Source organism: Cyprinodon variegatus, unplaced genomic scaffold (genome assembly GCF_000732505.1).
Source record: "Cyprinodon variegatus isolate N-32 unplaced genomic scaffold, C_variegatus-1.0 Scaffold594, whole genome shotgun sequence".
In the NCBI taxonomy this organism is placed as follows: domain Eukaryota; kingdom Metazoa; phylum Chordata; class Actinopteri; order Cyprinodontiformes; family Cyprinodontidae; genus Cyprinodon; species Cyprinodon variegatus.
In genome coordinates this window covers 222,071-249,556 of record NW_015151047.1, presented here as the reverse complement: position 1 = coordinate 249,556, position 27,486 = coordinate 222,071, and the positions used below count along the sequence as shown (strand labels likewise).

Sequence of the window (27,486 nt, the reverse complement as noted above, 5' to 3'; positions counted from 1 at the left end):
GTGCCAATGCGCAAACTGTCTCCGCCGTTCAGGGATAGGTCTCTCCCCAAAATGAGGCTGCGCTCTCAACGATCATGCGATTGAGTGACGAGGACGTCATGCTCGCCTTCCTCCCTCCTCTGCTCTGTGCGATCAGTGGCTCTGTGTTCCGCAATCCCTCGGGATACTGTACCGCCCTCGATGGCTCTGTTATCGCCGTTTCTTTCGCACTGAATGGCCGGCTGGACTGAGGGGAAAAGGGGGGAGAGAGCGCCGCGTCTCCTCCTTTAAAGCAACGCTCCGCATCGGCTTCCCAGTGAGGGGGTGAGTGTCTCGCTTTATTTTATAGCCGTTGCATAGGGGGGTGGGGGGGATGATGATCCACCAGGAGCTGCGGAAGTGAGGGTCAAATGGGTCCAGCGGATGCAGGATGATTAAAGTTTTTAGGGGGTAACCAAGCGAAGAACGCGCATTTTTGAACTTTCAGATTGCTCTATCTCCGGATCAGATCGCACTACATGTTAAAGATCTACTCCATTTGCATCACCAAACTCTCATTTGGGAAAAAAGTCTCTTCCCAAATGGCTTTTCTTTTTAATACTCGGCTCGGTTTTGAAGAATCGTGCCTTGTTGTGCTCCCAGCGGCCCCCCCTGCGCTCCGTGGCGCACTGGTTCCGTCTGGCTCCCCCTCAGCTGCTGCGCGTCCTGGGATGACCTGTTGATGTCGGTAGAATGGAGGATGGCAGAGGGGGAGCCCATTTCCCCCATCATCAAAATATTCAGCTAAAAAGGAGACTAAAACCGGCGCGTCCCTCTGCGCGCACCTAACCCTCCTCTCGGGCAGTAAGTCCTGCTTTTGTTTATGTTTTTCTTTCTCAGCGCGGAAACGTGAAGCCGGGAGGAGAGCAGCTGGCTGAGCTGGGATGGTGCGCCCAAAATATTTAACAGTATTGTTAGCTTAGCCGTTAGCCACCTCTTCCTAGGCCTGCTGCGGATGGGATAGTGCATGCAACATTTCACATCTTCATCACAGTCTGGCATCTTTTTTAGAACATCTTTCCAGTGGGGCATGCATAGGCAGACATTCAGAAAGGAGCTTTAGGTCTATATGTCTGCGCTGCTTTGATATGACTAATCATTCATCAGTGCTGCAGCTGTATATGTCTTGACATGAGAGAAGCAGCACAGGTATGCAGGCATGAAGACATGCAAACCAGGAAATGCCTTTACAGAGGGGATCAACTGTGTTCCAGTGACTCTGCATTAATCATCCATGTTGCAGTGTAAGAAATGGAGGCATTTGTTGATGAAGAGCAGGATTAACTGGACTTCTGTGTTGTTATGAAATTACCTTTGCATTTTAAATCTGTGTTTATTCTCTGGCTGATGTTTTGTTTATCACTGTTGGGTTTGACGTCAGTTTGAACTTTGGCATTTCAAACCTAAACTGTACATTTCATCCTTTATTTTTCTACCAGATGCATAAACAAGTGATGCAGGTAGGATTTAAGGTTATGACTTAAATCAATACAAATCAAGGTAATCCCCATTGATCCGCACAGCCTCCATTCTGGGTCCCTGAGCAAGACCCTTAATCCCACACTGCTGCCGGGACACCACACAATGGCAGCCCACTGCTCCCTAAGGGGATTGGTTAAATGCAGAGATAAATTTATCCAGTGTGAGATCAATAAAGTTCAATTATTATAATTATGTATACCGGTAAATGAATCTCATGTGGCTGCATATTATTTTCAACCCACTTTAAATTGCACCCTACACTAAAAAAAATAATGCCTCCTCCTCCGCATTTAATTAATCATATTTAGTTACTTTAACTCAATTGTTTATGTCCTACCCTGCTAAAATGAAACAATTGTGTTAAAGTAACTAAATATGTAAATGCCAAAATTGGTTGCATTTTTTTTTAGTGTATCTCTATGTCCGTAAGTTCAGTTCTCTGTTCATTCTGATGAAACAGGAGTCACAAGCAAAATAATTGTATTTTTTATTATTACCATTATTATCGTTACATGTTTCATTAGTGCAGAGTATGAGGATACTATAGAAAACCTGATGTCAAATTTTCTGATATCAAAGCAAGTATGAAACATCTGTCTGAACCCAGGGGCTATTCAACATATACAAGATAGTTGATTAAACTAGGATTTTCCAGAAATTCTGACTTAATTAAGCCTCAACTTGGTTTAATCAAACCAATAACACATTAGTTACCATGCTAATCTTAGTTAATCCTTGGTCCTTATCTGTTCAGTCAGCAGTCACACTGATAAGACTGTGATTTGCCTTTGATCCCGTAATCTTATTTATGTGTTTCTTTTATCTGCCTGTATTGAGATACCACTGATACATATTAGCACCCAGTCAAGCAGCGTTATGGTAGCCAATACCATTATTAACTTTCTATTTATCCATATTGGATTGTTCTAAGTTTGACAGCAGGCCTTTAAAAGACTGTTAGAACATAATTAGAGGAGAAATGGCTGATAAAGCAGAAGAGGTATCCATGCTCTCTGTTCATTTAAATAGCTTCGGGCACATGTGTCCTGTTTTCCGTGGCATGTCTAGTTTAGAGTTTTTTTTACCTGGAATAGCTTTACAACTTTTCTAGGGATGGCATCCACTACCTGCACTAAGTGTTGGATCCTGACATTCAGATCAAGCAATATACAGAGCTATGGCCCATCTCCTTTTATACAGTAGAAGATGCTGAAAAACTCTGGAAAGCACTATTTGCCGCCACAACAAAAGTTTGTATTATATGATATTAAAACTATATATGCACATCTTTATAAGCTGTCTCAGACACAGAAGAATAAACCACACGAAGTAAGGATTCTAAAACATTGTGGGTTGCAGGAATATGACTACACATCAAAGAAACAACTTTAGAAAAGGCAGACCACCTTTTAGTCTTTTTGTACAAGATTCCGTTAATGTGTGGCACTGGACTGCACACATGTCAAGATAAAACACCCATCTAGAGCACATAAAGGTGATTTTGTTTTTTCAAAAATCCTGTCATATCATCAGGTTCTGGTGGGTCTACTGTCTGCCTACTGTCAAACGCATACATTGATTATGTGCATTAAATTATGTAAGCACATCTTGCTTCAGATGATCTGTGATGCTGACTGCAACTTCAGCAACATGGAGGCAAAGTGGCCTGGCTGAGTCCATGACTCCACCTTTTGTTTGTATCAAAGGCCCAGCTCTTCTGCTGCTGTGAATTTTGGGGGATGGTTGGCTACCCGCTGTGCCAGCCACATAGGTCTTTTTTAACACCTAAAATAGGTAAGAGAATGGTATACGAGTACGCTGACCCAGAATTTATTCTGTGTTCAGCTCTGTCCTGCTCCACTGCTAAATTCTCCACCCTCTACAAATTACAGTCAACATTTTATCCAGATATTAGCAATCTGCAAAATTTAACTACATTTAATCTTGACCTGTTACGACACTGTTAATAAAAAAAAAAAAAAAAGGTTCCATTTTTTTGGGCTGGAAAACAACTATATTTTGTGGTGTAAACCTAAAAAAATAAGTGTTAAATATAGGTACAATTGTTTAGGTCCAATCAGACACCATGGTAGTTGTGATTTTTAACATTATGAAATGAGAGACCAGTACTTATATCTTTACATTTCTGGTTATTTCAGGAGGTGAAAGTTCAGCTAACGTTTAGATTATGGCTGTTAATACCCACCTTTGAAGTTAGCTTTTGAGTTAGAGGGTCAGATGTTCTTTCACTGTTTAATTTTGACCATGCAAACTTCTGCAATAGAGATGCTGTTTATCAAAATAAAAGATCTTTTGTAAAATGGCAACAAAGCTTCAGATTTACTTAATTCACTGCAAGCTATAGTTAAGTTACCAGTAGTCATGGTGTGGAACCTCCAAAGTTTCATGGAGTAACCGCTAACTGGGGTCTGATACTCAGACTGTTACTGACTGCCTGAAACAAACTTCCCTACTGTTGGACGATAATCTCTAAATGGGAAGTATGATTCTTAAATAAGAAATAAAACAATTATAGTTTATTCAATATCTTTTTAAGTCACCACAAATTTTAGACAGGTTGAAACAATTTAGAACAAGAATTTCTTTATTAATCCCCTTTGGGAAATTATTTTCTTGCAGTTCAACCATTTACAGAAGAGAAAAAAATAAGATTGTAAGTACTATAGAACAAAATAAAATAAAGCATAATAAGTAAAATTTGTAAAATTACAACCGACACATTAAAATGACACCCTTCCCATATAAACAGTGGAAAATAAGATACAAGAATAAAATAATGTAAAGATAAGAATAAAATAAGATAAAGGATTCAGTATTCCACGTTACAATAAAAGAATTCAAAGCTTGGCAAAGTTAAAAGTAAAACTTAGATGGCTTGGCTGAACTTATAAAATAAAAATTGCCTTAAAATGTTAGATTTTTTTGCAGTGCAGATCTCCTTTGGTTCAGTCATATTGGTTCTGTATACATATTGATAAGATAAATATACTAATTATAAGATTAAAATAAAAAAAACTTACATCTCAGCTGCTTGACAGAATTTTTTTTTGTCAGATACCATTATTGATGCAACCAGGCTTCAGTCCTAGGTTCCCTACATTGAAGTCGAAGACTTAAGTTTCTACACCACAGAGGAACCAAATCAAACTATCACCTGTCAGACTTGCACATTATAATATTGACTTCCACTCCCAAGATTAAAGTTCAGTTTAGAAAATTACTACTAACTCCTTAAATTATTATGTTTTCAGTTAAGAGAAGTGATTAGAGAAAGTGCATTTTAGGCTGTTTGGGTAATAAGTTGATATGCTATTGTTTACTGCATCAATCTATGATCGAGCTCATGGTCTTTGAAGAAATCTGCACATGCATTTATCTGGATAACTTATACCTGGCTTGACAGCCACATTTGTTGAGTCTGGATTGTTCTTTGTGCAACTTATTAGTCAGGATGCCCACATTATGCAATAGGTCAAGCCTGGCTTCATGTTAGGCCTGGATTTCTAAATACTGCTTTAATGAAACACCTGTCTGCTTGTCAGAAAAATAACCAAAACTGCAAATATAGAAAATAATACAGTGGAAAAATAGAGCTTTGACAAGCTTATTTTGGGTCCTCATTGGTTCATTGTTTTGCCCACTTCTCAACAATGCCTTACAATTGTTGTTTCCTAATTTGATTGCATAGACTTAAACAAAAAGTTTAGTTTTGGATGTTTATAGACGAGCAGATATATCCGTAATGCTTTGCGAGAGCTATCCTAGCAAAGCATCATGGGATTTCCTGTGACAGCAGCCCGCTGTAGGGTGAAGGTGACGACAAATAACAAAGACTACACTTGCACCGTGCTGGGAGACGGAGTTAGTCCATCATTCAACAGCTTGCTAACTTCACTTACTTGTTACTACAGCAAAGCGTAGTATCCCCTCGCTTTGCTTTGCCTCGTTAACTCACTTCATTGGATGGAAACACCTCTCATTCACATTTTCACTTGTAAACTTCTTAAGTTTGCTCAAAATTCACACCACATTTGGATGGAAATACTGCTTATGGCACCTTTAGGCTGTTGATTAAGATACCCATAAGAAACATTGCCAGTTAGGCTTTGTGGATGTTAACATTCCCAGCTGCAAGGCACTTCTAAGACCTTTATTATTACATAAAATAATCAGACAGGGAGTGAGGCGATGGACAATCTGAAAGACCCCATTGCCAACCCCAAACCTCTAAAGTAGATGGTACGATTTGTTTGCTGTTTTGACAGGAATTCTCTAAGTTAAAACTACAGAATAGTAAATGGTCAATTTACCAGGAGATGTACAGCTACGATGACTGCTAATTTAAGATGATAGCTACAACTTTTTTGTTTTTATCAAAGGAGTTGATTTGTCAAAAGTAATATATCCACAGAATGTTTAGAGTGGTGGAGAAAGTAAATATTATACTGAGTTAAAAAAATATATTACAGCTAATTGTTTAAACTCAGTAGGATGATATGGCCAAAATTTATTTCTATGAATTACTCAATTGTGGTCAAAACGATACAGTTTCAATATCGATAAACAAATAAAGGCCTTAGAAATACTGCCTAGAATGCCCACACAGTATCCTGTACAAACCTGACATTCATAATTGCTCCCACGGTTGATTTATTCACACCAACCTGCTTGCCTAGTCTAGATTCACTGTTCCTAGTGCAGGTCTAAAATGTTCTTTCCTTCATATTTCCTGTCCAACAGCTCTTTGGTCTTGGCCGTGGTTGAGTCTGACTATTTAAGGCTGTTGGCCGGTGTCTTTTTTTTTTTTACACAAAACGGGTTCCAACAAATGCTATTAATACAGGTAAAAATCCACGGTATTTGAAAAGCAGTCTGTAAATCAGCGCCAACTCCATTACCAATGCTGTCTCCAGTTAAAATAAACTCTGTTAAAATGTCCCAATTCTGCCCAATAAACTGCAAAGGTTTCAAAGATACTATTCAGCAGTTAAACTCGTGTTCCTGATGATTTACGCACAGGGTTTATTAAGAAGGTCTTACCTGTTTTAGAGCCTGATTTGAATTAAATCATAAACACATTCCTCATGTCGTGTTTTTTTCCCCCTGAGTCTTAAAGACAGCAATTATCAGTTATTGTTGAAAAAGTGAAGCTTGGACAAATTGGTCCTTCAGAGCTATAGACCCATCTCAACCCCCCCCTTCCACAGTAAGATGAAAAAGTTGTGTTTCAACAGTTAAATGCCTTCTTAACAATGACAAGCTGCTTTGATGTCTTCCAATCAGGTTTCCGTGCCAACCACAGTACAGAGACTGCCCTAATTAGGTTGTTCAATGACATCCGTATAAACTCAGATGCTGGAAGAACCACTGTGCTGGTATTGGTAGACTTTAGTGCAGCGCTTGATACTGTTGATCACTTGATTTTACTAGAGCGTTTGCAAAACTGTGTTTGGGCTTTTCTGGTACAGCACTAGACTGGTTTAAATCCTTCCTGAAAGAAAGTGACTTTACCTCACATGTGGGGTTCATCAAGGCTCTATCTAGGGCCCCCCCTATTCAACATCTAGATGTTCCCCTTGGCTCAGAATATAGCGAACAACCAAATCCGTAACCATAACTATGCAGATGACAGATAGCTTTACATCACAATGTCACCAGGTGACTATAAACCCATCAGAGCATTGGCTAAATGCAGAACAGATTTATATGTGGATGCAAATTAATGTTCTACAACTATAATTAAAAAAAAAACTGAGGTAATAATCTTCAGACAAAAGAAGTAGAAATCAAGAGTTAGCTCACAACTATTACAACTAGCAAACCATTGATCCGAAATCTTGTTGTCAAGATAGACTCAGACCTGAACTTTCAGAGGCACAGAAAGGCAGTTACTAAGTCAGCCTTTTATCACCTGAAAAACATTTCCAGGATTAAACGATTAATGTACAAACAGGATCTAAAAAAATCATTCATGCATTTATCTTCAGAAGAAGTGATTTCTGCAAAAGTGTCTTCACAAGTTTGCCTAAAAAGTCCATCAGACAGCTGCAGCTGATCCAAAACGCTGCTGCCCTTATTCTCACTAGAACTAAGAAAGTAGAACACATCAGCCTGGTTCTGAAGTCCTAACATTGGCCCCCTGTAGTTCAGAGAATAGACTTTAAAATCCTTCTGTTAGTCTATAAATCATGGAAAGGATTAGCACCTCAATACATAACAGATTTGTTGTCAGTGTATCAACCTCCCAGACCACTCAGGTTGTCCAGTTCAAGCCTACTCTGCACACCCAGAACTAGAACTAAACATGGAGAAGCAGCATTTAGTTCCTATGCTCCACAAATCTGGAACAAACTCCCAGAGAACTGTAAAAGTGCTGAAAGCCTGTGTTCTTTAAAGTCAAAGTAAAAACCCCTTTATTTAGCGCTGCCTCTGACTGTTGAAGTTAAACTGCTAACTGAGGTATTATTAGTTTAAGATTGTAATCCAACAGTTTTATTTTTTTTTTCTACCTGCTTTTATCATCTTTTTTTTAACTTGCTTTTATTGTGCTTGTTTTGTGGTCCATTTTTTTATTTGTTTTACAAGTGTTTTTGATTTTATTCTGCTTTTATTTTTCTTTTTGTTATCTAATTCATGTAAAGCACTTTGAATTGTCCATCTACTAAATTGTGCTATACCAATAAAAGTGCCTTGCCTTGCCTTGCCTAGGAAACCAAGGACGAAAACCGAAACACAGAAAGAAATTGTGTCAAATATTAGATCCATAGCATTTTTGGCTATGTGTACTAACCCTCTAATTTCTTCTTTTTTTTTTTTTTTTTTTGACTCAAGGCATTTCAGTAAACCAAATACAAAAGTATTTATTTACTAGTGATATTTTTTTTTGTTATGTGGCAAAATCACTGGGANCATGGAAAGGATTAGCACCTCAATACATAACAGATTTGTTGTCAGTGTATCAACCTCCCAGACCACTCAGGTTGTCCAGTTCAAGCCTACTCTGCACACCCAGAACTAGAACTAAACATGGAGAAGCAGCATTTAGTTCCTATGCTCCACAAATCTGGAACAAACTCCCAGAGAACTGTAAAAGTGCTGAAAGCCTGAGTTCTTTAAAGTCAAAGTTAAAAACCCCTTTATTTAGAGCTGCCTCTGACAGTTGAAGTTAAACTGCTAACTGAGGTATTATTAGTTTAAGATTGTAATCCAATTGTGTTATTTTATTTCTACCTGCTTTTATCATGTTTTTTTTACTTGCTTTTATTTTGCTTGTTTTGTCGTCCAATTTTTTTTATTTGTTCTACAAGTGGTTTTGATTTTATTCTGCTTTTATTTTTTTTTTTGTTATCTAACTCATATAAAGCACTTTGAATTGTCCATCTACTGAATTGTGCTATACCAATAAAATTGCCTTGCCTTGCCTTGCCTAGGAAACCAAGGACGAAAACCGAAACACAGAAAGAAATTGTGTCAAATATTAGATCCATAGCATTTTTGGCTATGATGTGTACTAATCCTCTTATTTCTTTTTTTTTTTTTTTTTTACTCAAGGCATTTCAGTAAACCAAATACAAAAGTATTTATTTACTAGTGATATTTTTTTTTGTTATGTGGCAAAATCACTGGGAAACTTTTTTATGTTTTCGAACATGTCCACCACAGTTGGAGTGTCAGTTTCCCTTTCTGTGACACATTTTTCTCATATTTTGAATAGTGATGTAGGACATTTGTATTTCTTTGATATACATTTCTTTGCCACTGAACTAAGTGCACAGTGAGACTGATGAGCAACATTTAAGTTCTTACACCATCACTCAAAATCTGTCTGCCACACGCTCAACTCCAACAAACTCTGCTCCACGACCTGTGCTCTTTTGCTTGAGTCCTTTTCATTGCACACTCAACAATGTTTTTCTTCATGCTGGCTGTTCTGTTAGCGTATAATTTTTTCCTTGTTCTGGATGTGCTTTCTGTGCCACCATCAGAAGTTTTGGCTGTGTTGTTCCCGTGTTACATCTCTATTGGCTGACAACTGAAAATGCATTTTTGGGTGAAAATTTTCAATGGTTGAATTTTCAGGGCATCCCTAAAAACAAGGGTGATTATTGGTCAAGCTTTTGAATGTTGGTGCCATCTTAATGAAACAAAGGGACTCAGAAAACCAAAGGTTATTGCAATTCTGCAATGGCTAGACACGGCAAACAGTAAAGTTGAAGGCTAAAACAAGAGCTGGTAAACATGCACGCCGCTGGAGGAGTTAAAATTGTAGCTACATCCTAAAAGCATTTATAGTGAAAGACACAGTCACAGAGTTGCTGAAAGTACTATACCTATTGAAGTGATATTTAACCATTCCCCTGGCTCCACATGCAAAATTTCTCATTCATTTTGTCAAATGAGTCTAATTTGGTCAACCATGCCCTTGGTTTATCAAGGCATGCAATGGCAGATACCTTAAATATTTCCCCTTTTGTAGAGCTTTCAAGAAACCAAAATTGGAATGTATCTGTATTAAAAGTTGGGCAAATGCTGATATCCAATATTGATGTTGCTGATATGGCCGATAACCAATATTTAATGATATTTTTACACAACCCTTTTGGAAAAGATGAAAACAAATAACTTCTAGTGCTGATATTGCTCTTCTATGTCAGTGACAACCCACACAATTCTGTCTTTAATTGCCGCCTCTGTCACATGGTCATATACCACATGACAAATTTATCATAACAATAAGTTGCGTAAAAAAAATTTTTCCTTCATGATAAATCCTATATCGGTATACCAGCCTCTTCACACTTTTTTTTTTTACTACCAGGGGAGAACACACCAAAAAACAGAATTAACTGAGTTTCTGAAAAGTATATCTGTAGGTAGTCCCATTTAAAGCATGTGGTAAAAATATTCCTAAAGCATACAGTGAAAATGTGTGTGTATGTTGCAAGAATGTTTGACCTACTTTTTTCTCCAGGCTGACTGGTACAAAAGTTAAGCCACAGTGTGAGATTGACTTGTTCCCATTGCTGTTTTTTTCTACTTTTAATGGCATAATGTCCTAAGATGATCCCTCTCAACTCTGCAGGCCCCACTGTTCCTCCTTAGTGCATAAAGGCAGACATGAAGTAAACCACGCATACACACACACACATTCTCTATCTCTGTCAGGGTAAACTGAGCAAACACACCCTGTTCTTAGCATGCCATTTTGTGTGACTTTACGTGCACGCATGTGTGTGCTGGGCGCAGCTCGCCAAACTGTAAACAAGCAGTATTGTCTAATGTCCATGTGTGACTCAGTGTGCCTTTTGTGGGTTTGTTTGAGTTTGTGTGTGTGTGCATCTGTGTTTTAGTATGAGGGAGAGGGAGCTTGAGAGAGACGGAGACAAAGCAAGCATTTCTCTTTTACCCTGGAGCTTGGCTAGGTCCCAAATGAAGGGCTTTGGATATGATGGAGCTGCTCGCTGCAGCCTTCATCAGTTGCAGTCGCACCAAAACTGGTGGTATACTTCTCACTGGGTGGGTATCAGTGAGTTGTTTAGTTGAAAATATCTAGTGCATATCTGTTCTTCCTGTTTGCCTGATAGCAGCATACATTCAAATAGTATGTTGTAAGAATCTGTTTGAAGAAAAGCTTTGGTTATGTTTTTACTGAAAAGTAAGCATATTTGAAGAGTGTTAGCTTTTTATTTTATTTTTATCCAGTAGTTGTATCAAATGCTCCTTCGGCCCTCTTACCCACTCCATAAACTTTATGGTAGGGTGGATGGCTCTTCATCTCCGGCTCAGGTCTTCTATCAGTATCTCAAATGTTTTTACAACTGTGCTTTTTTAGAGTGAGACCTCTGATGTATCTCTAGGTATCGGTTGGAGCCATGTCTCCAGTATGGGGGGGTACTGCTTTGAGTGCTTTGATGACAATATCCACTACAGTGGGTACTACAGTTGCCTTCACCTACCAGACTCTTTCTAGTTCCTCCCTGATCCCTTGGTACTTTTCCATTTTCTTGTGTTCCTTTTTCCTGATATTTCAGTCATTTGGGATGGGCATATCGATTCCATTGACTGTCCTCTGCAGCTTATCAGTGTTCACAATGTTCAGTTGATTGGTCATTACCCTTCTGCTGTTTGAATCTAAAGGTCTAATGGGATCTTGCTATGCCATTTTTTATCACTTTGGGAAGTGACTCCCATTTTGACCTGGATTATCTAGTTTGTACTTGCACAGATGTTTCTGTACATTATATGTTCCACTTGCTTATGATATTTTGTGCACTCCTTTTCTATCTTACACCCTATGTGAGATACTGGGTTGTTTGTGCACGTGGGATGTTGCCTAGTGTGGTAGATCTGGGCCTCTATTGCTCAGGTACTTAAGGCCTGCTCTTCTGGTTTGGTTTTATCAGCCACTTCAGCCCAAACAATTAATTGGATTAATCATAATCAATCGATTATTGGAATAAACCTCAACTAAAAAGTTTTTAGGTGTCTTTCAAAAAAGACATTTTTATTTAATCTATGAAGATCTGTTTGTTGCCCTCCCTTAGCACCAGCAAAGATACCAGTCAGCTGCACTTGGCAGACTTCTCCAATCTACTGCTGTCCTCCTTTAGCTTCAGGCTGTTGACCTCCACAGCTAGCCCTGGCTATTTACCTCATCTCTCCTTCTCTGGTGCTCTCCCTGCCCGGCAAAATTCTCTGGTCTACCAATTTCCTCCTTTGATCTCCTGCTAATTGCCTTTAGAACTAGCCTTGGCCAGCTGCCGCTTCTCCCCCATCCCTGGGCTCTCTCTGCCCAGTGGACTTCTCCAATATACAGCTGCCTCCTAAAATCTCCCATGGTAGTTCCTTAACTCCAGAGGAGGGCATGGTCGGCCACCTTATCCTGGTTCTGGTACTTTCTCCACCAAGGTTATTGCTTTGATTCGGCATGAATGCACCATATCGCAATAACCCAATAGTGATTTTGGTCTGTTAGAGGAAACTATTGTACTACAACTGAAACAATCTTCCATGGGAAGAATCTGTAAAATCACTGCAACAAGAGCCCATGCCAGGGTTTAAAGTTGGCTCTTCTTGCTAAAAGCAACAGTGCTACCAAAAACCATGCAGCTCCTCAATCCTTCTGCTTTAGGTGGAAGGGTTTAGAGTTCTGCCATATTACTTTAGTTATCAGATGCACTCATAAAAGAGAGCTGTGCTTTTATTTGTAAAGAAATTTTTTTTGTTTGTTTTTTTTTTAAGTTAATTCCCCTTCACAGCTTTTCTCTATATTTTGTGTCACATACTATCCCATTAAAATACATTAACTTTGTGGCTATAACTGTAAAAAATGTAAAATGGTTCAAGAGTACAAATGTTTGTGAAAGTCACTGTAGCTGTGGTGGATTCACTTTATACATGCTTGCAAACACAATCGCAGAACAGTTAAACCCACGTCTAGCCTTTGTCCCGACATATTTTTACACAGTCTGCTGTTATTGGTTGATTTTTAGTCAGGCGTACCTAAAGCAGTAAGTCTGACAGAAGTGTAAAGTCAAGCCGGTGTGTAATGTTTTCACTGTTGATTGAGGTGAACATAACATGCAATGTGGTTTATGTTCAGGCCACACACACTTTCACACACAGTATAAGAGAACATGACCCACTTATCTGAGGACGTGCAACTTTATAGCTTACACAAAACAGGGGATAATAAAAGGCTTTTAGTAAGCCTAGTCCTGGCAATTACAGTTAGTGCGCAGCAAAGTTACTTACAGAAAGATGGAAATGATGGGTTATATGGGGAAGTTTAAACACATCCATGAAAATTAATAAATTCCAGGAGAAATAAGTTTTCCATTTAAATGTATACAAAGCCCTTTAGTATTGAGACTCCTGAACAAAGCCCCCCAAAAAATCCTAAAAATATAAATGTAAATGGTATAAATAGTAAACAATTTTTGTGTTGATTTGGCTAAATGTGTTTTTTTTAGCAGAGGCTATTTGTATGTTAAAGAGTGGAAGAGAAAATGGCCAAAAGCATCATAGATTTCCTAACACACTTAACCCTGGGAGGCTTCCAAAGATTCATCTTTTGTTTCAGTTCAGTCCTACCTGGAGTTTTTGTTGCTGGAGTTTCTGCATTTCCAACCGTCTACTTAGTATGGATGTAGCTTTCAGTGGTTATTTTAGAGATCTATCTTCTAACATGAGGTTTGCTGAATATTCTAACCATTATTACCATCCTCCTCTGTGGTTGCAATAAACTTTGGTCTCCATTCAGTTTTAGTTTCGGCACAGTTTTAGTGGTTAAACCATTACTCTACATATAAAATTATTAATGACTTCAAAGGCAAGGTCTCTCCTCTCTCTGGATTAGAAGAATGGTAAGATAAACCGGCCACTGTCCCATGTCTGATTCATGCAATTCAGGGAAAGGGGAAGTCTGGGATTACAAATAAAATATTGTTAACACTGATTTTCTTAGAGCAAATCATTAATGAAAACTGTTTTCTTATATAAAATATTAAGGTCAATCATTTCAGCCTCATTGCTTTAACCAAACACATTTGTTACTTAACAAGTTTTTTTTTCACCTAATGTGATTTTTTTTTTCTTCAGAGATCTTGCTGGTGCAATAACAAAAATTCTACTTATATGAAGGCTTTTTTAATAAAAAGTCAGGGTTACACTGAGGTTTAAGAAAATTTTTTTACACTACTTTTTTTTGGAATTAAATTCTTTTACCAAAGCTATATTAGATTATCTTTATGGTATTAGTTTTATTTGCACTGAATGAATATGAGGCATTTTATGGTGTCTTGAGTCTTGCATTCCTCACCTGTTTTCCTTTCTTTGAGCCTTTTGTCTTTTGACACAGCCTTGTTACATTGCTCCTCCTCCGCACATTACCCTCTGAATTGCTTCTCACCACACAGACATCACAAGAAGAGTTTTTGTCATCGCTTTGAGTGCATCTATCCAAGTTATCCCACTGTGTGGCCTCGATCCTGCTCATAGCTGTGGATAAAGCTGCAGAAATCCATGAATCAAAGCGTTACCCATTGAGCAGCTCTTCTCTTACCATGTGAATAATGACACAGCTAGCCTTGCAGCTCAGTGGATTTCTTGAGGTCTACTGTGGGGACAGCCTTGTTGCAAATTAAAGACTTGACATAGTGGTAGCCTAACTTTTGCACTTTTTCTCTGTCGTTCTTTCCCAGCTAACCCTTTGGTGGTGTGCGTAGGCGCGCCATGGCCCAGACCCTCCAGATGGCGATCCCGAACTTTGGCAACAACATTTTAGAGTGTCTGAACGAGCAGCGACTCCAGGGCCTTTACTGTGATGTGTCCGTTGTGGTCAAGGGCCATGCCTTCAAGGTACTTATCAGGCTTTATGATACTATTGTGTTTATAACTGGAGGGAAGCTGAAAAGAAGGATACAGTTATAGAGGTTGGGAATGTGTTAGCTCTCTGTCACCTTTTTGAATTGTTTTATACAGGGTGTAATATGTTAGAACTTAGAGACTTAGACTTCCTTTATTGTCATTGCACAAAAAAACACAAGGTGAATCTTGACAATGAAATGTCGATTACTTGGCTACCAGTGTAACAGAGCTAAGACCTTATTCCTGCACAATAAATATGTTTTCTATAACTAAGAGCTAGCTATATACAGGGTATAGAAGTTTATATATACATATATATTGCACTGAATTATTGAAGAGGTAACCTCAATAAATATTGCACTGAGTTATTGCTAAACGAAACATTAAATTGAAGACAAAACTAAAAAGAAGAAACTCTTTATAGTCACAGAAATAACTGGATTTTGACTAAAGTAATAAAAAACGATATAAAAATTAGCAAATGAAAAATCAGACATTGCTTTTCAACTATGCTTGGGGTGCATGATTTTAAGAAATAAATTCATGAAACAGGCCTGGACAAAATTGACTGTACCCACAACTTAATGTTTTTCTGCACAATCGTTTGAGAAAATCACTGCACATGATTATTGGAGTTGTCACTGAGACTTCTGCACCTCTCAGCAGGTATTTTGGCCCACTCCTCTTGAGCAAACTGCTCCAGTGGTCTCAGGTTTGAAAGGTGCCTGTTCCAGATCACATTTTTAGGCTCCTTCTAAGCTGTTCAATTGAATTTAGGTCAGGGCTCATACAATTTATTTTTGTCTGTTTCTCAGAATTCACAAATTTAAATAGTAAATCAAAGAATTTGCAACCAGTGTAAAGTTTGTCAGTTGAGTAAACAATTTTTATTTTTGATCCTTTTAAAGTTGTCCTGTTGTCAGTCAAGCATTACAAATGTTATTTTGTGATTTCACAAGAAATAAGGCTTTCTTTAATATCAAATGGAGTATAGAAAAAATATCTGCTAAGAATGGAATCATTATAGTCCAGAGTCTGTGCTAAAGCTGATCAAACGTTGATCATTCAATTACTTATTTAATTATGGATCAAAGGTGTACAATCATATTTTTTGGTTTTTGGTTAAAAAAATGTAACTAATATGTAATAACTCCATATATATTTTTCTATACATAACTATTAAGACCTGAAAGCCAGCACTCATTTTTGCTTGTTGCACCCTTTTTCTACCTCAGGCTCATCGAGCTGTTCTGGCTGCCAGCAGCTCTTATTTCCGGGACCTTTTCAGCAGCAGCAGCAATGCTGTTGGTGCTAACAGCAACGAGACCAGCCCCATGGTTGTTGAGCTGCCTCCAGCTGTGCAGCCCCAGTGCTTCCAGCAGATTCTGGCTTTCTGCTACACGGGCCGCCTCAGCATGACTGTGGGAGACCAATTTCTTCTTATGTATACTGCAGGCTTCCTTCAGATCCAACAGATCATGGAAAAGGGCACTGAATTCTTCCTCAAGGTAAAGCTATAAATTATAAATTGAGCTTTTGATATAAAAGTTAAAGAAAAACATACTATTATAGTTTCTGTCAGAATCTACTTGCTCATATATGAGGCTTCCTTACGCTAGTAATAATATAACTGACTAACATACTCTTGGAAAGTGGGTCTTCCTGTTTATTTAAGTATTTCACTTTCACTTCAAGCATGATGAAATTGAAAGTGTTTTTAGAGAAGCAGCCGTTACTTTGCTTTGATCTGAAAATAGCTATAAGGCCAGTTTATTTAACTTTAATGTCATTATTTTACAGCAAGATTAATTAAACGAAGGCGACGTTAATTACAGTTACCAATCCCAGAGCCCTAGTGATTTAATCCCAATGTCAGACAATAACATTGGGATAAGTTAAAATACTTGTAAATGTAATCTAAAAACACAAGCTCAGATTGTTTAGGTTTCAGTTACTATATTTTGTTTTTGGACCAAATTAAGCTGGACTCAATAAAAACTTTATTTCAGTGTGACTGGAATACAGCTCAGTAAAGCTGTTTATAAAGGAAATGTTCGAAACAAAATCATATAAATAAATCCATTCACTAGTACACCAGAGCCTGAGAACAGATGGTACCAAAAATGAGATGCTTGGCCTTAATAAATGGCTCCTGCTGCCATAAACAGTAGAAGAAAGTTCATGATTTGAGTTAGGCTGACGCAATTAATCAGATTAATCGTGATTAATTGATTATTGAAATAATGGTTAACTAATCTAGTAATCCATTAATCATTAGCTGTTGTATAGAAGCTCTAAATCAAGCCTTTGGCTGACAGAGCGACCCAATTAGGCCAGCAATTATACCAAAATAAGATTTAAAAAAAACTTTTTCCTCTGTCATTATGCTCTATACACAATTCCACAAGTGGAAAGGTTTTATATACACCATATCTGTATTTATTTTTAGGTATCTTCGCCCAGTTGTGACTCCCAGGGTCTTCATGCAGAGGAAGCTCCTACTTCAGAGCCCCAGAGCCCCGTAACACAGACCAGTAACAGCGCACCGCGTCCCGCCTCCAGTGTGACACCACTTCCTCTCGTTTCACGTCTTAAGACAGAGCAGCCATCCAACCAGACGGAAGCGGCCACTCCTTATTCTGTGGTTTGCACTCCTGTTGCCAAGCGGCTGTGGGAAGGTGGAAGCAGCCGCGATGGCGGCGGGTTAGGGTCTGGTGGAGGTGGAGGAGGTGGAGGAGGAGGAGCCAGAAAAGCGGCCCGTTATTCCCAGGAGGCGGTGCGGGGCAGTGCCATCCAGACCCCTGGATCTCTTGGACTGGCCATAGGCATGAATGCCACAACAACCAGCCTGACGGGCATGGTGCCCACTGGTGGGATCAGTGGAAATGCCGGCAGCACCAATGGGAGTTCTGCAGCAGGGCTTGGAATGTCAGAGGGTGCTAGCCCTGGCACGCTGAGTACCTATGCCAGTGATTCACCCATCAGCTACCATGATGATGAGGAGGAGGAAGAGGGAACAGATGAAAGTGCTGAGGAGCAGTACAGGCAAATCTGCAACATGTATACAATGTACAGCATGCTGAATATGGGAGCAGCAGGTAGTCCATTTTGAATCGAAACTATTGAATCAACATTTCATAGTACACAACATAAGCAGAATATATAATCAGTGTAATGTGGGTTTTACTGTTTCTCCAGCTGCCGGTGAGCGTGTCGAGGCCCTTCCTGACCACACAGAGACTCGCGGTCGGATGCGAGGCCGAGATCTTACTTGTCTTCCCCCAGAACTTATTGCTCAGATTGGCAACCGCTGCCATCCCAAACTGTACGAGGAAGGGGACCCTGCTGAGAAACTAGAGCTAGTCTCAGGTATGCGAATACATTCTTTTATTATAAAATATATTATACAATACTGAAGGATGATTCAGTGAGATTTATTATTCTAAATGTTTTCATGTCAATTCCAAGTAAAAAGAAAGAGGAGATATGCCGCTATGCTTATAATCATGTCAAGGAAAATGTAATCAAATGTCAGACTTAATCTACTTATCTATGACGGCCTTTTATTACTAATGCAGAGCATGATATGCATCTAAACATATCCTGTTTTAGAAAAAACAAATATAATCTTAAATCTGCATAGTTACAGTGCGGCCTAGACAAAAAAAGTGTCAGCCAAATAAGAAATGTCATTTAACGTCTGATGTTGTTTTACTCTGCAAGTTACTAAGATTAAAGAACTGAAGGGAATGCAGCACTCTATTTATTTTACTTTTTTTTTTCAAGTATAGAAATAATGAATTGAATAGGATAGAAATGTCCTCATTGTGACTTTTTTTGCCCGTTATAAAGATCAGAGTCAGCCAAGAGTAGAATAAAGAGTCCTGATCTGATAATTAGTGGCATTTTTAGCAGTTTAAGGCGAGCTTCATAAATAGTGTGGTTGCATAATTGGTTATCATTATGTCATGTGATCGTTGTTATGCCTATTTGTTTTAAATAGAGATTCTCCTCCAGTGTAACTGGATTACAAAACCTGATGCATTCTTCTGATAGTTACATGAACAGTAGCTTCATTTTTATTTTTTTTTTGTTAAAGGTAATTGCCTGGGGCATGCTTTGGTGGCGCAGCGTTTTGGAACACAACCCATGTACTTAGGCTTTAGTCCTCCACGCGGCTGACCGGGGTTCGAATCTGACCTGTGGCCCTTTGCCGTATGTCTCTCTCATACCCCCTTTGGTGTCAGCCTACTTTCGAAAAAGCGAACCACTATTGCCGTAAAACTTAATAACTCAAACAAAAAAAGGTAATCGCCTATCCTGCTCCAACTTAAACATTTTCATCAATTCCTTGGCTAACGCTAGGACATTTCCTTTGCTTTGATATCTGATGAGAATTTGGCTTTCAAAACATTTTAGTTCCAGTTAATCATTTGGAGAAAATGTTTGCATAAAATGCTACTTATCTGCTTTGCAAAGTTGCTATTTTGATTTGTTTGTCATAAACTTCCAGAAAGTGTTTTATCCTCTCTCTCATTAACAGGGCAGCCATCTATATCTAAGCTCATAACAGAAACACGGGGACCTTTATCGTGGTCTCTGTGCATTTAAGCATAATTTTAGCTGGTGGAGAATATTTAAGAAATGAAAACGTGTTTCCTAGACAGGGATGACTTTAGAGCTGGTTGACACTTTTTTTTTATCTCTGTGATTCTTTCTGTATCTCTGCTTCTGTCTCCTTGAACCTCAGTCAGCCTCAGCAGATGGCCGCTCACACAGAGTTTGGTTCTGCTGGAGGTTTCTTCCTGTTAAAAGGGAGTTTTTCCTCTCCACTGTCGCTACAAGGATGCTTGGTGTGAGGGATTGCCTTTGAGTCAATGAGTTGATGCAATCAACTGGTTTTCCTTAGCTAGAAATCTTTGAATCAATCTGCCAGTAAGATCTGTTTAAATTGTAAAGTGCCTATAGATGACATGTGTTGTGAATTGGCGCTATATAAACAAACTGAATTGAATTGAATTATGTGTCTACATTTATTGCTTCCCAAACAACCTACCCTTGAAAAAACACAAACATGTTTGAAAAATTGTGCTTGCAGCATTAAAACTTCTCTTCCATATTTCAACTTGTTAGTTAAAATCTTAAATAAATGTATTCTTTTTTCTAGTTTTTAATGTTGAACACAGCATCGCAGTCTTTTTTTAGAAACCAGACCTGTGATGCAGTAATTTGCAGTAGAGCCAAGTCTTTCACATGCCTTCAGTTTATTACCTGGAAATAAAAGCAGCAAACATTAAGCCTTTCCTGTTTAATCCCTTCTTTTAAACCTTGAACGTCATATTTTATGTGTAAAATGATGCGGTTTCCCTTTAATGCTAAACAGCACCTATTCCTTTTGAGGCAGAGATAGTAAGGCGTTCAATATTATTTTATTAGAGTTAATAAGTGACCATTATATTCATCATTAATCCTGTGTTCTGTATGTCTTGTTTTATTGTTTTATGTTTCTTATCATGTGGATGGTATATTACAGTAGGTAACAATGTTGCCACAAAGACATAAAGTTCCTGCTTCCTGGTTCACATCATAACCGATTCTCTGGGGTTTCTCCAATGAACTCTCACAGTGCAATAACTTGTTTGTCAAGTTACATTTATTACAAAATTATTAATTGATTATCAAAGATGCATTGTTAGTTAATGTTTGATCTTTTTTAAAACCACTTTTATTCTAACATTGTTTGGATTTAATTTTGTATTTCTTTCTTTTTGCAGCTGAGATTACCAAACCAACCTTTCCTTTGCTTATTATTTTACAAATGAATGAAGAAAAAAGATAATTAGGATTTTGGTGCCCTAATTTTCTTAACTCATCATATAAGCCTGCAAGAAGCCATGGCATGTATACATATAGAGGAAGCACACTGCAACAAAATTGAACACTAAATAAGTAATTTTTTCTTAAAATAGTTAGACACTTTACCAATGGAACAAGAAAATTTACATTTAAAATAAGAGAAAACAATTACTTTTTCTTATTTCAAGTGCATACTATCGAATGATCTTATTTTAAGAGTAAATCTACTCATTTTATTGACAAATCATCCTATTTACCTACTCAAATTAAGGATAAATACACTTAATTTAAGATTTTTTTTGTATTATTTCTAGATGTTTTTGCAGTGCACTTCACATGGTTACAAGTAGCTCTGAAGTGTACAGCCGTGTTGCACATGTAGTGCGATTTGTTTGTGTCAAGGACATCCTGTGATAATCACATTAGATGTGGGTGTGGTTGCACCTTACTTTATAGTTTTCTATGTGTGTGGGTATGAAAGGTGAGAAAATGACAAGTACTTAAAGCTCAGCATGCAAGCTACAAAAAAACAAGGGTTCTGCCCTTCCACATACTAAATAAAATGAAAACAGTGAAGTACATTTTAAGATGGCGTAAAAGCAGAAGAGATGCCAACAGCACAGTGTCTTAAAAACAGCTGCAGCCACAGCAATCTGATATGAATCACAGCCGTCACTAAATAAACAGCTCCTCTGTTTCTGTCAGAACGCAGCCAGATAAACATGTCTGCAATAAATGATTAGCGTTGAGATCATGGCTTCATTCGTGTGCAGTTGCTTTGTAACTGTCTGACATATACTTTTGTTTGCAGGAACTTCTGTGTATATTTCGAGAGCCCAGCTAATGAACTGTCATGTGAGCGCGGGGACCAGACACAAGGTGCTGCTTCGGAGGCTGCTGGCTGCCTTCTTCGACAGGTTTGCTGTGGTCTATTTCTGGATGTATTTATGTAAAGGCGGATAAGGTTTTAAAATGGAAATTACTGTATCTTTTAGTTATTTTTGCACTCCGTTTAGAAAATTAGGACAGCTATTTTAGTTTCCTCTCTTCTATCTTTGTTTTAATGTACTAGGAATACTCTGGCCAACAGCTGTGGGACAGGGATCCGCTCGTCCACCAATGACCCGAGCCGCAAGCCCCTGGACAACCGAGTTCTCCATGCGGTTAAATGTGAGCATAGATATGTGTGATTAAACAGCCTGTTGAAGAATGTGTAAATTTTCCGTCAGTCGTCGATATATTGTACTTTTAAGGGGAGCAAACTATCTCTGCTTGGTAAAATAAAACAAAACAAAACAGTCATGGATATCCAGCCTAAAATTGTCTTTTTGTCAAAAACCAGTCAAAACACTGGTTAATTTGTTACGTTTCTGAATCTATTCATGTCCCATCAAAAGACCTTGAAAGCTTGTAACAGCCGTTTAGATAAAAGTCCGAACTTGTGCACACGGATGTACAAGCAGGTCTTGTCCTACATTGTTATAATACTTAGAAATTGATATTTTTTTATATGCATCCATGCATATGGGTGATAACGAGAATATAAGGTCATATTTTTCAAAACGTCACTCAATTAAATGTAAATGTAACTACCCACCTCTGATCACAAAAAATGGCAAATAAAATAAAAAAAGTTTGTGCTTGAAAAAATGTGCTGAAAATAAGGGAAAGGGAAATGAATAATCTGGCTTTGCAATATATGTTTTGCATTTATGAGATACTATTATTCATTGGCCACCTCTGTCTTGAGTTGTTCTGAGAAGATGCTAACATTTTCCAACCCATTGACTAATGAGTGGGATTTCACCTTTAAAAGGATTTTTTCGGTGGGATTTTCCCTGAATCTTTTCCGATTAGGTATTAATGCAAGGCGAGTTCAGCCCTAAAGGAGATCTTTAGACGTACTTTTAGGGTTGGTTTAACTTAGATTGCCATACAATAACAAGCAGCCAAGTGAAAATCTAATAAATGCATTTTTTAAATGGATCAACAAGTCTAAGAAAGCTCGATAAAGTCATTTGATTCCTGATTGTGTCAACTAAAGACATTAGTCATATCTGTATTTACGGGTTCCAGTATAACTCAATGAAGTACAATTAAAGCACTGACTGGAAAAAGTGACTGCTGTTTTAGTCACCATAGTTTAATGGTCTATGGACACAAATAAATAAATGTATTTCAACTATGATAGATTTTAAGTGTGTGCAACTGTACAGCTAAGGAGATAAAAAATTTCTGTTACAGATAGACAAGGATAATCACCTTTCCAATGCTATACATTTTCATAGATTGCATATTTTATAAATCTCTGATCTTATTTTGAAAGCATTGTAGATATATTTTTTCCATAGAGGTGGGAGTTGAATAATGTCTCGAGAGAATTCCAGGCAGTTAACTGAAAGTTTTCAATTTGACTGTTTTCTTTCATCTCTGAAGCTTTGTGGAAAACAGACACCATGCAAACTGTCCCACCTACTTGCACCTTGCATGTTGGCGATGTGCCAAAACCACACTGGTGGAAAAACAAATCTGTCATGCTAGGTTAAAAAGTCAAGTGTCTCCTAGGGGTGTTGATTTTGCGATAATGACACTTTTACAAATGAGTGTCCAGGAGCTTGCTTAAAAGTAAAGATGAATGAAAAAAAAAACCTACAAAATTATATTGTTTTTTTTTTTTTTGCAGTAGCACGATCTAATCAATATTTTAACTTGACTATATCTATTCAGTTGGAATATTCCATGCTAATGGATTTAGTTTTTGTAAAAATTCAAAGATTATAAGCATAAAGAGTGCATGATATTAAACCTATTCTCTTCCTGCACCAAGAAGCCACAGAAGGCAGTTATTTAAGGGATTTTAGATCCTGTGTTGACCCAATGTTCTGGATTAATATCCTTAGAAAAGTCCCAAGGAAAACACATTTTTATTTCTCTGATAGAGACCGCTGGATTTATCTTTAAAATGCCCTGGTATATTTTAAAGGATCTCACATTCTTTGCCTTCCACAAGGTTCCCAATGTATTTAAAAGAGGAAGAGGCCCACAGCATTATAGATTCTCTACCTTAATGAACAGCGGTCATGAAGTTCTTCTTAACGGATTTGTTGCTTGTTTCATGGCAAACCCCCATAATTTTTCTCACAAAATCAATATACCTCTATTAAATGTTGGACCCAGTTTTACATGTTTTCTTTGTGTGTGATAACGCTAACATGAAATATAATTTTAAAGATGTGCCAATAATTAGATGCATGTTGTAAATATTGTGATGATAAAGAGCCTCTGTCTTCATTTTCTCTTCCTAACTGTGTCTTCTCCATCTCAGTTTATTGCCAGAATTTTGCCACCAGTTTCAAAGAGAGCGAGATGAACGCCATCGCAGCGGACATGTGCACCAATGCCCGCCGCGTGGTGCGAAAGAGCTGGATCCCCAAGCTGAAGCTGCTGATGGCCGAAAGTGACGCCTACTCCTCTTTCATCCCAGATGGAGTCAAGACAGAGGACGACACTTTGGGGGCGGATCAGGGCTTTGAGTCTGCCTCCATGGAGGCCGCCGGCAGCGCCGGCATGGAGTCCGGGGGCTCTTCAGGTGAATCCCTGCAAGGCGTGGGTGGGGACGGAGGACCATTGTTCTGAACACTCAGCCCCAGGAAGGTTTTGAGTCTGGTGACACACGTACCAGTATTCCCACCAGTTGCGCTTGCCTCCTCACTCTTTGGCTCTCCCTAAACTCTCTTACATCTCGACTGTCTGTACAACACTGCTTGGGGGGGACAGCTGTCTCCCCGTTATAACCAGGACGTGAAACTCACAACTTTTTTTGCTTTACGACTGTAAAACAGTGTTAGCGGAGTTAAAGGAGAATGCATGAGGGTTTGGCCTCTACCTCCCCTTGTCTCATACGGTGTGTAAGTGCAGCTGCTGGTGCATGTTAAATACATTCCCCGAGGTGCAGGTAGGGGGAGCTACCAGTCTAGCCAGAAGACAGGAACGGTATTTTGACAGGCTGGAAGCAGAGGTGGCAAAAAAAAATGAATGTAAGTGTTGCTGGCATTTTTCTCTATGCAAGTCTGACAACTTGTGTTCCAGCCTTTGGAAAGGAACTAAATTTAACCGTATTGAAATACTTTAACACTACTTACTCCTCTTTACATCTTCCTCTCAGCCCACCTCACCTCACCTCACAAAGGGTTTCACTGTGCTGCATATTGTGGACAAAATTCTCCTTTCATTTTTCTAAAAGTTCTTGCATGTTTCTGTCTGTGTGATGAAAAGTAAAAGGCGGGAGGGTGGGCTTTCTACTAAGATGATTGTAAAAAAAGGACTGAGAGGAAAGAGGTAAATAAAGATGGGTCTATTTTCAGAAGAAAAAACTATATTTATACAGGCGCCCGAGCCTAAATCAGTATGAGCGATGAGTGGGATTGTTTTAAACTCTCCATGTAAGTAAGCTTTTGTTGAAAGAGTTGTTGTCAAATGAGGAAAAGTGCTATTTTTACAGTAGTATAACAAAGGAGTCTTATGATAGCAATATGTGTCATTTATTTTTAGCTTTATTTCCAAAGTGAAAGAGATGTAACGAGCAGTTGAACTGCAAATTTTTTTTTTTTTTTTTTACATATTTCATCTTTTGTTCACCAGCCTAAAAGGACAAAAACTAAACCTTTTAGTTGGATTTTGCTCTGTTAAAACCCTTTCTTAGCTCAGATCTACAGCTTTGATAAAACATTTCCTCACAATTCTGAAGATCACTTGCAGAAATTTAAAGGTATTGACCTGAAAAAAAAAGTGTTAGCTTTGTCTTTGTACAGAAATTACAAAAAAAAAGAGTCACTAGTAATTATCAGACAAAAGAATGTGCCTTTTAACTGAAAGCAGTAAGAAAAAGTGAGCTATTGCTTGAAGTAAACCGATTTTAATGGTACTATCTGTGTGTGCTATGTAGTTCTTTGGTGTGGATTGTGCAGATGTGTGTGTTAGTATCTTATTTGTTGCACCTCAGCGACGTGGGAACTCAGAAAGGCTTTTATTTTGGAGTTTTAGATGACTTTGCACCTTCCATGAGACAGGGAAACAGATTTATTGGTGGTTTCTGCACCTTAATGAGAAGAACCAGTGGTTCATGCACCTTTTTGAGAAATGTGTAGCAATCAACCCCCCATAGAGCTCCTATGTATGAGGAGCTCTTCCCCCCACTCTCCTCTCAAATGCCTGCCTGGGTTTCTTATAGATGACCAAGGAGACTGTTGAGTTAAATCCCAAGTGTTCTTCCATTATGGCACCTGATAAAAAATAGAATCAAATCCGATTATTTGGTTTTATTTTTTGTTTTTCAAACCAGAAAAAGTCTAAGTGCAGCATGTTGAATGCGGGTTGACCTGTCAAACATTGGTCGGTACAGGGGACTGATTTTTTCCTGTTGCAGGTGATCTGACTAAGAATGTGCCGTTAACCTTTGCTTTTCATGTTTTTTAAGCAACTTAAGGGAAATCCATGTTTCCCTTCCAATGCAGTTGTATCTGAAAGTGCTTTTTCTTGCAGAACACATTGCTGGGAGCATTGCAGATGTATAATAACTCAACCTTTTATTGTTTTACGATTTAACTGATGGTTAAACCATTGCAGAGAGTAAAAAAATGCAGTATTCTATAAGGGTGACAACTTCAAAAACCTCACTTTTTTGAATTTGACTGTAAGTGCCACATGTGCACGCCTCCCCCTCGTACCCCCCCACCATCTTTGAAGACTTGTGAGCTTCCTGTCCTTTATGCTTCAAGTCGTTGTTACGCTTCACCTCCACCAGCTTGATCATGTGTTTCTTAGGGAGGCAAAGCAGAGGTTGAAGCTCATCGGCAGGAATTAGAAGTTGCATCTTTCGTTTATTTTTAATACAATGCAGCACTAATGAGCCTTTATAGTGAGCGTTTAGACTGGTTCTTTCTGTAACCATGTAACATAATGATCCAATGAGACACTTGTAATCTTTCTCTGAGTCATAGCAGATTGACTTTTCACCAGTGATTCGTCCATGTTGGTACAACACACCAGTCTAACCCAAATACACAAAAGAAACCCCACAAACATGTCATTGCATCCCACTGGGTCTTTCTAGATTAGACTGCAGATAAACATTGCTTAAGGCTCTTGTTTTAAATGGAAAGAAGTATGATTACATGTCAGCTTTGCTCACAGCCTACTTGCAAAGATTTATCTGCAGAAGTGCTCATTTAAGAACTGAAAGTTTCTTTCTTTTTTTTTTCTTGCACATTTAGGGCAAGCTGTATTTTTTTTTACACATACCAGAACATGTAGACCTACACACTTGAATGAATAATTTGTGGCACAGCATGAGGAGTCGTTTTGTCTCTAAGCAGTACATATATAAATATGATTCTATACATGTATACATACATGCTGTATATTATATATAGACACACACATAGAGATCCGATTGTTTGTTGTGCACTCGCAGCATGAGGTATATATTTACCCAGAAACTAGGTGCGTTCTCTCCTGCTCTTTTCCCTCTGTAACCCTATAGCACTAGTGAACCTCCTGTACTGCTCATCCTCCTTCTTTCTGTGTTCAAAGTGCCAATAACTTTGTGAAAGCCCTGTTAACTGTGACCCAACATTACTGAAGATAATTGCACATTAACAACTGTAAGATAAAGACATGCAAATTATAGAAATAAAAGAAAAACTTGTCATGGATTCAACAAAAACAACATCCTAATAAAAG

General features: G+C 38.3%; 1 protein-coding gene across 3 annotated transcripts; it reads left to right on the top strand.

Annotated features, from left to right (window-relative positions):
• LOC107096038 (nucleus accumbens-associated protein 1-like) lies at positions 1-27,486 on the top strand. 3 transcript variants are annotated; one of them, XM_015392518.1, is made up of 8 exons: positions 1-303; positions 14,724-14,880; positions 16,125-16,397; positions 17,339-17,987; positions 18,088-18,258; positions 21,557-21,662; positions 21,818-21,915; positions 24,071-27,486. In XM_015392518.1, exons 2-8 carry the CDS (start codon positions 14,755-14,757, stop codon positions 24,379-24,381), a joined length of 1,734 nt encoding a protein of 577 aa, XP_015248004.1. In that variant the 5' UTR covers positions 1-303; positions 14,724-14,754; the 3' UTR covers positions 24,382-27,486. The 3 variants fall into 3 exon arrangements, with proteins under 3 accessions (XP_015248004.1, XP_015248005.1, XP_015248006.1); XM_015392519.1 differs by lacking the exon at positions 1-303 and adding an exon at positions 355-822; XM_015392520.1 differs by lacking the exon at positions 1-303 and adding an exon at positions 10,923-11,037.

What these genes read in the sequence shown, in the direction of transcription:
- LOC107096038 (XM_015392518.1), top strand. Translation starts at nt 14,755, where the DNA reads ATGGCCCAGACCCTCCAGATGGCGATCCCGAACTTTGGCAACAACATT. An exon ending in TCAAGGGCCATGCCTTCAAG is followed by an intron (nt 14,881 to 16,124) that starts GTACTTATCAGG and finishes TTTCTACCTCAG; the next exon opens with GCTCATCGAGCTGTTCTGGC. An exon ending in CTGGCTGCCTTCTTCGACAG is followed by an intron (nt 21,663 to 21,817) that starts GTTTGCTGTGGT and finishes TTAATGTACTAG; the next exon opens with GAATACTCTGGCCAACAGCT.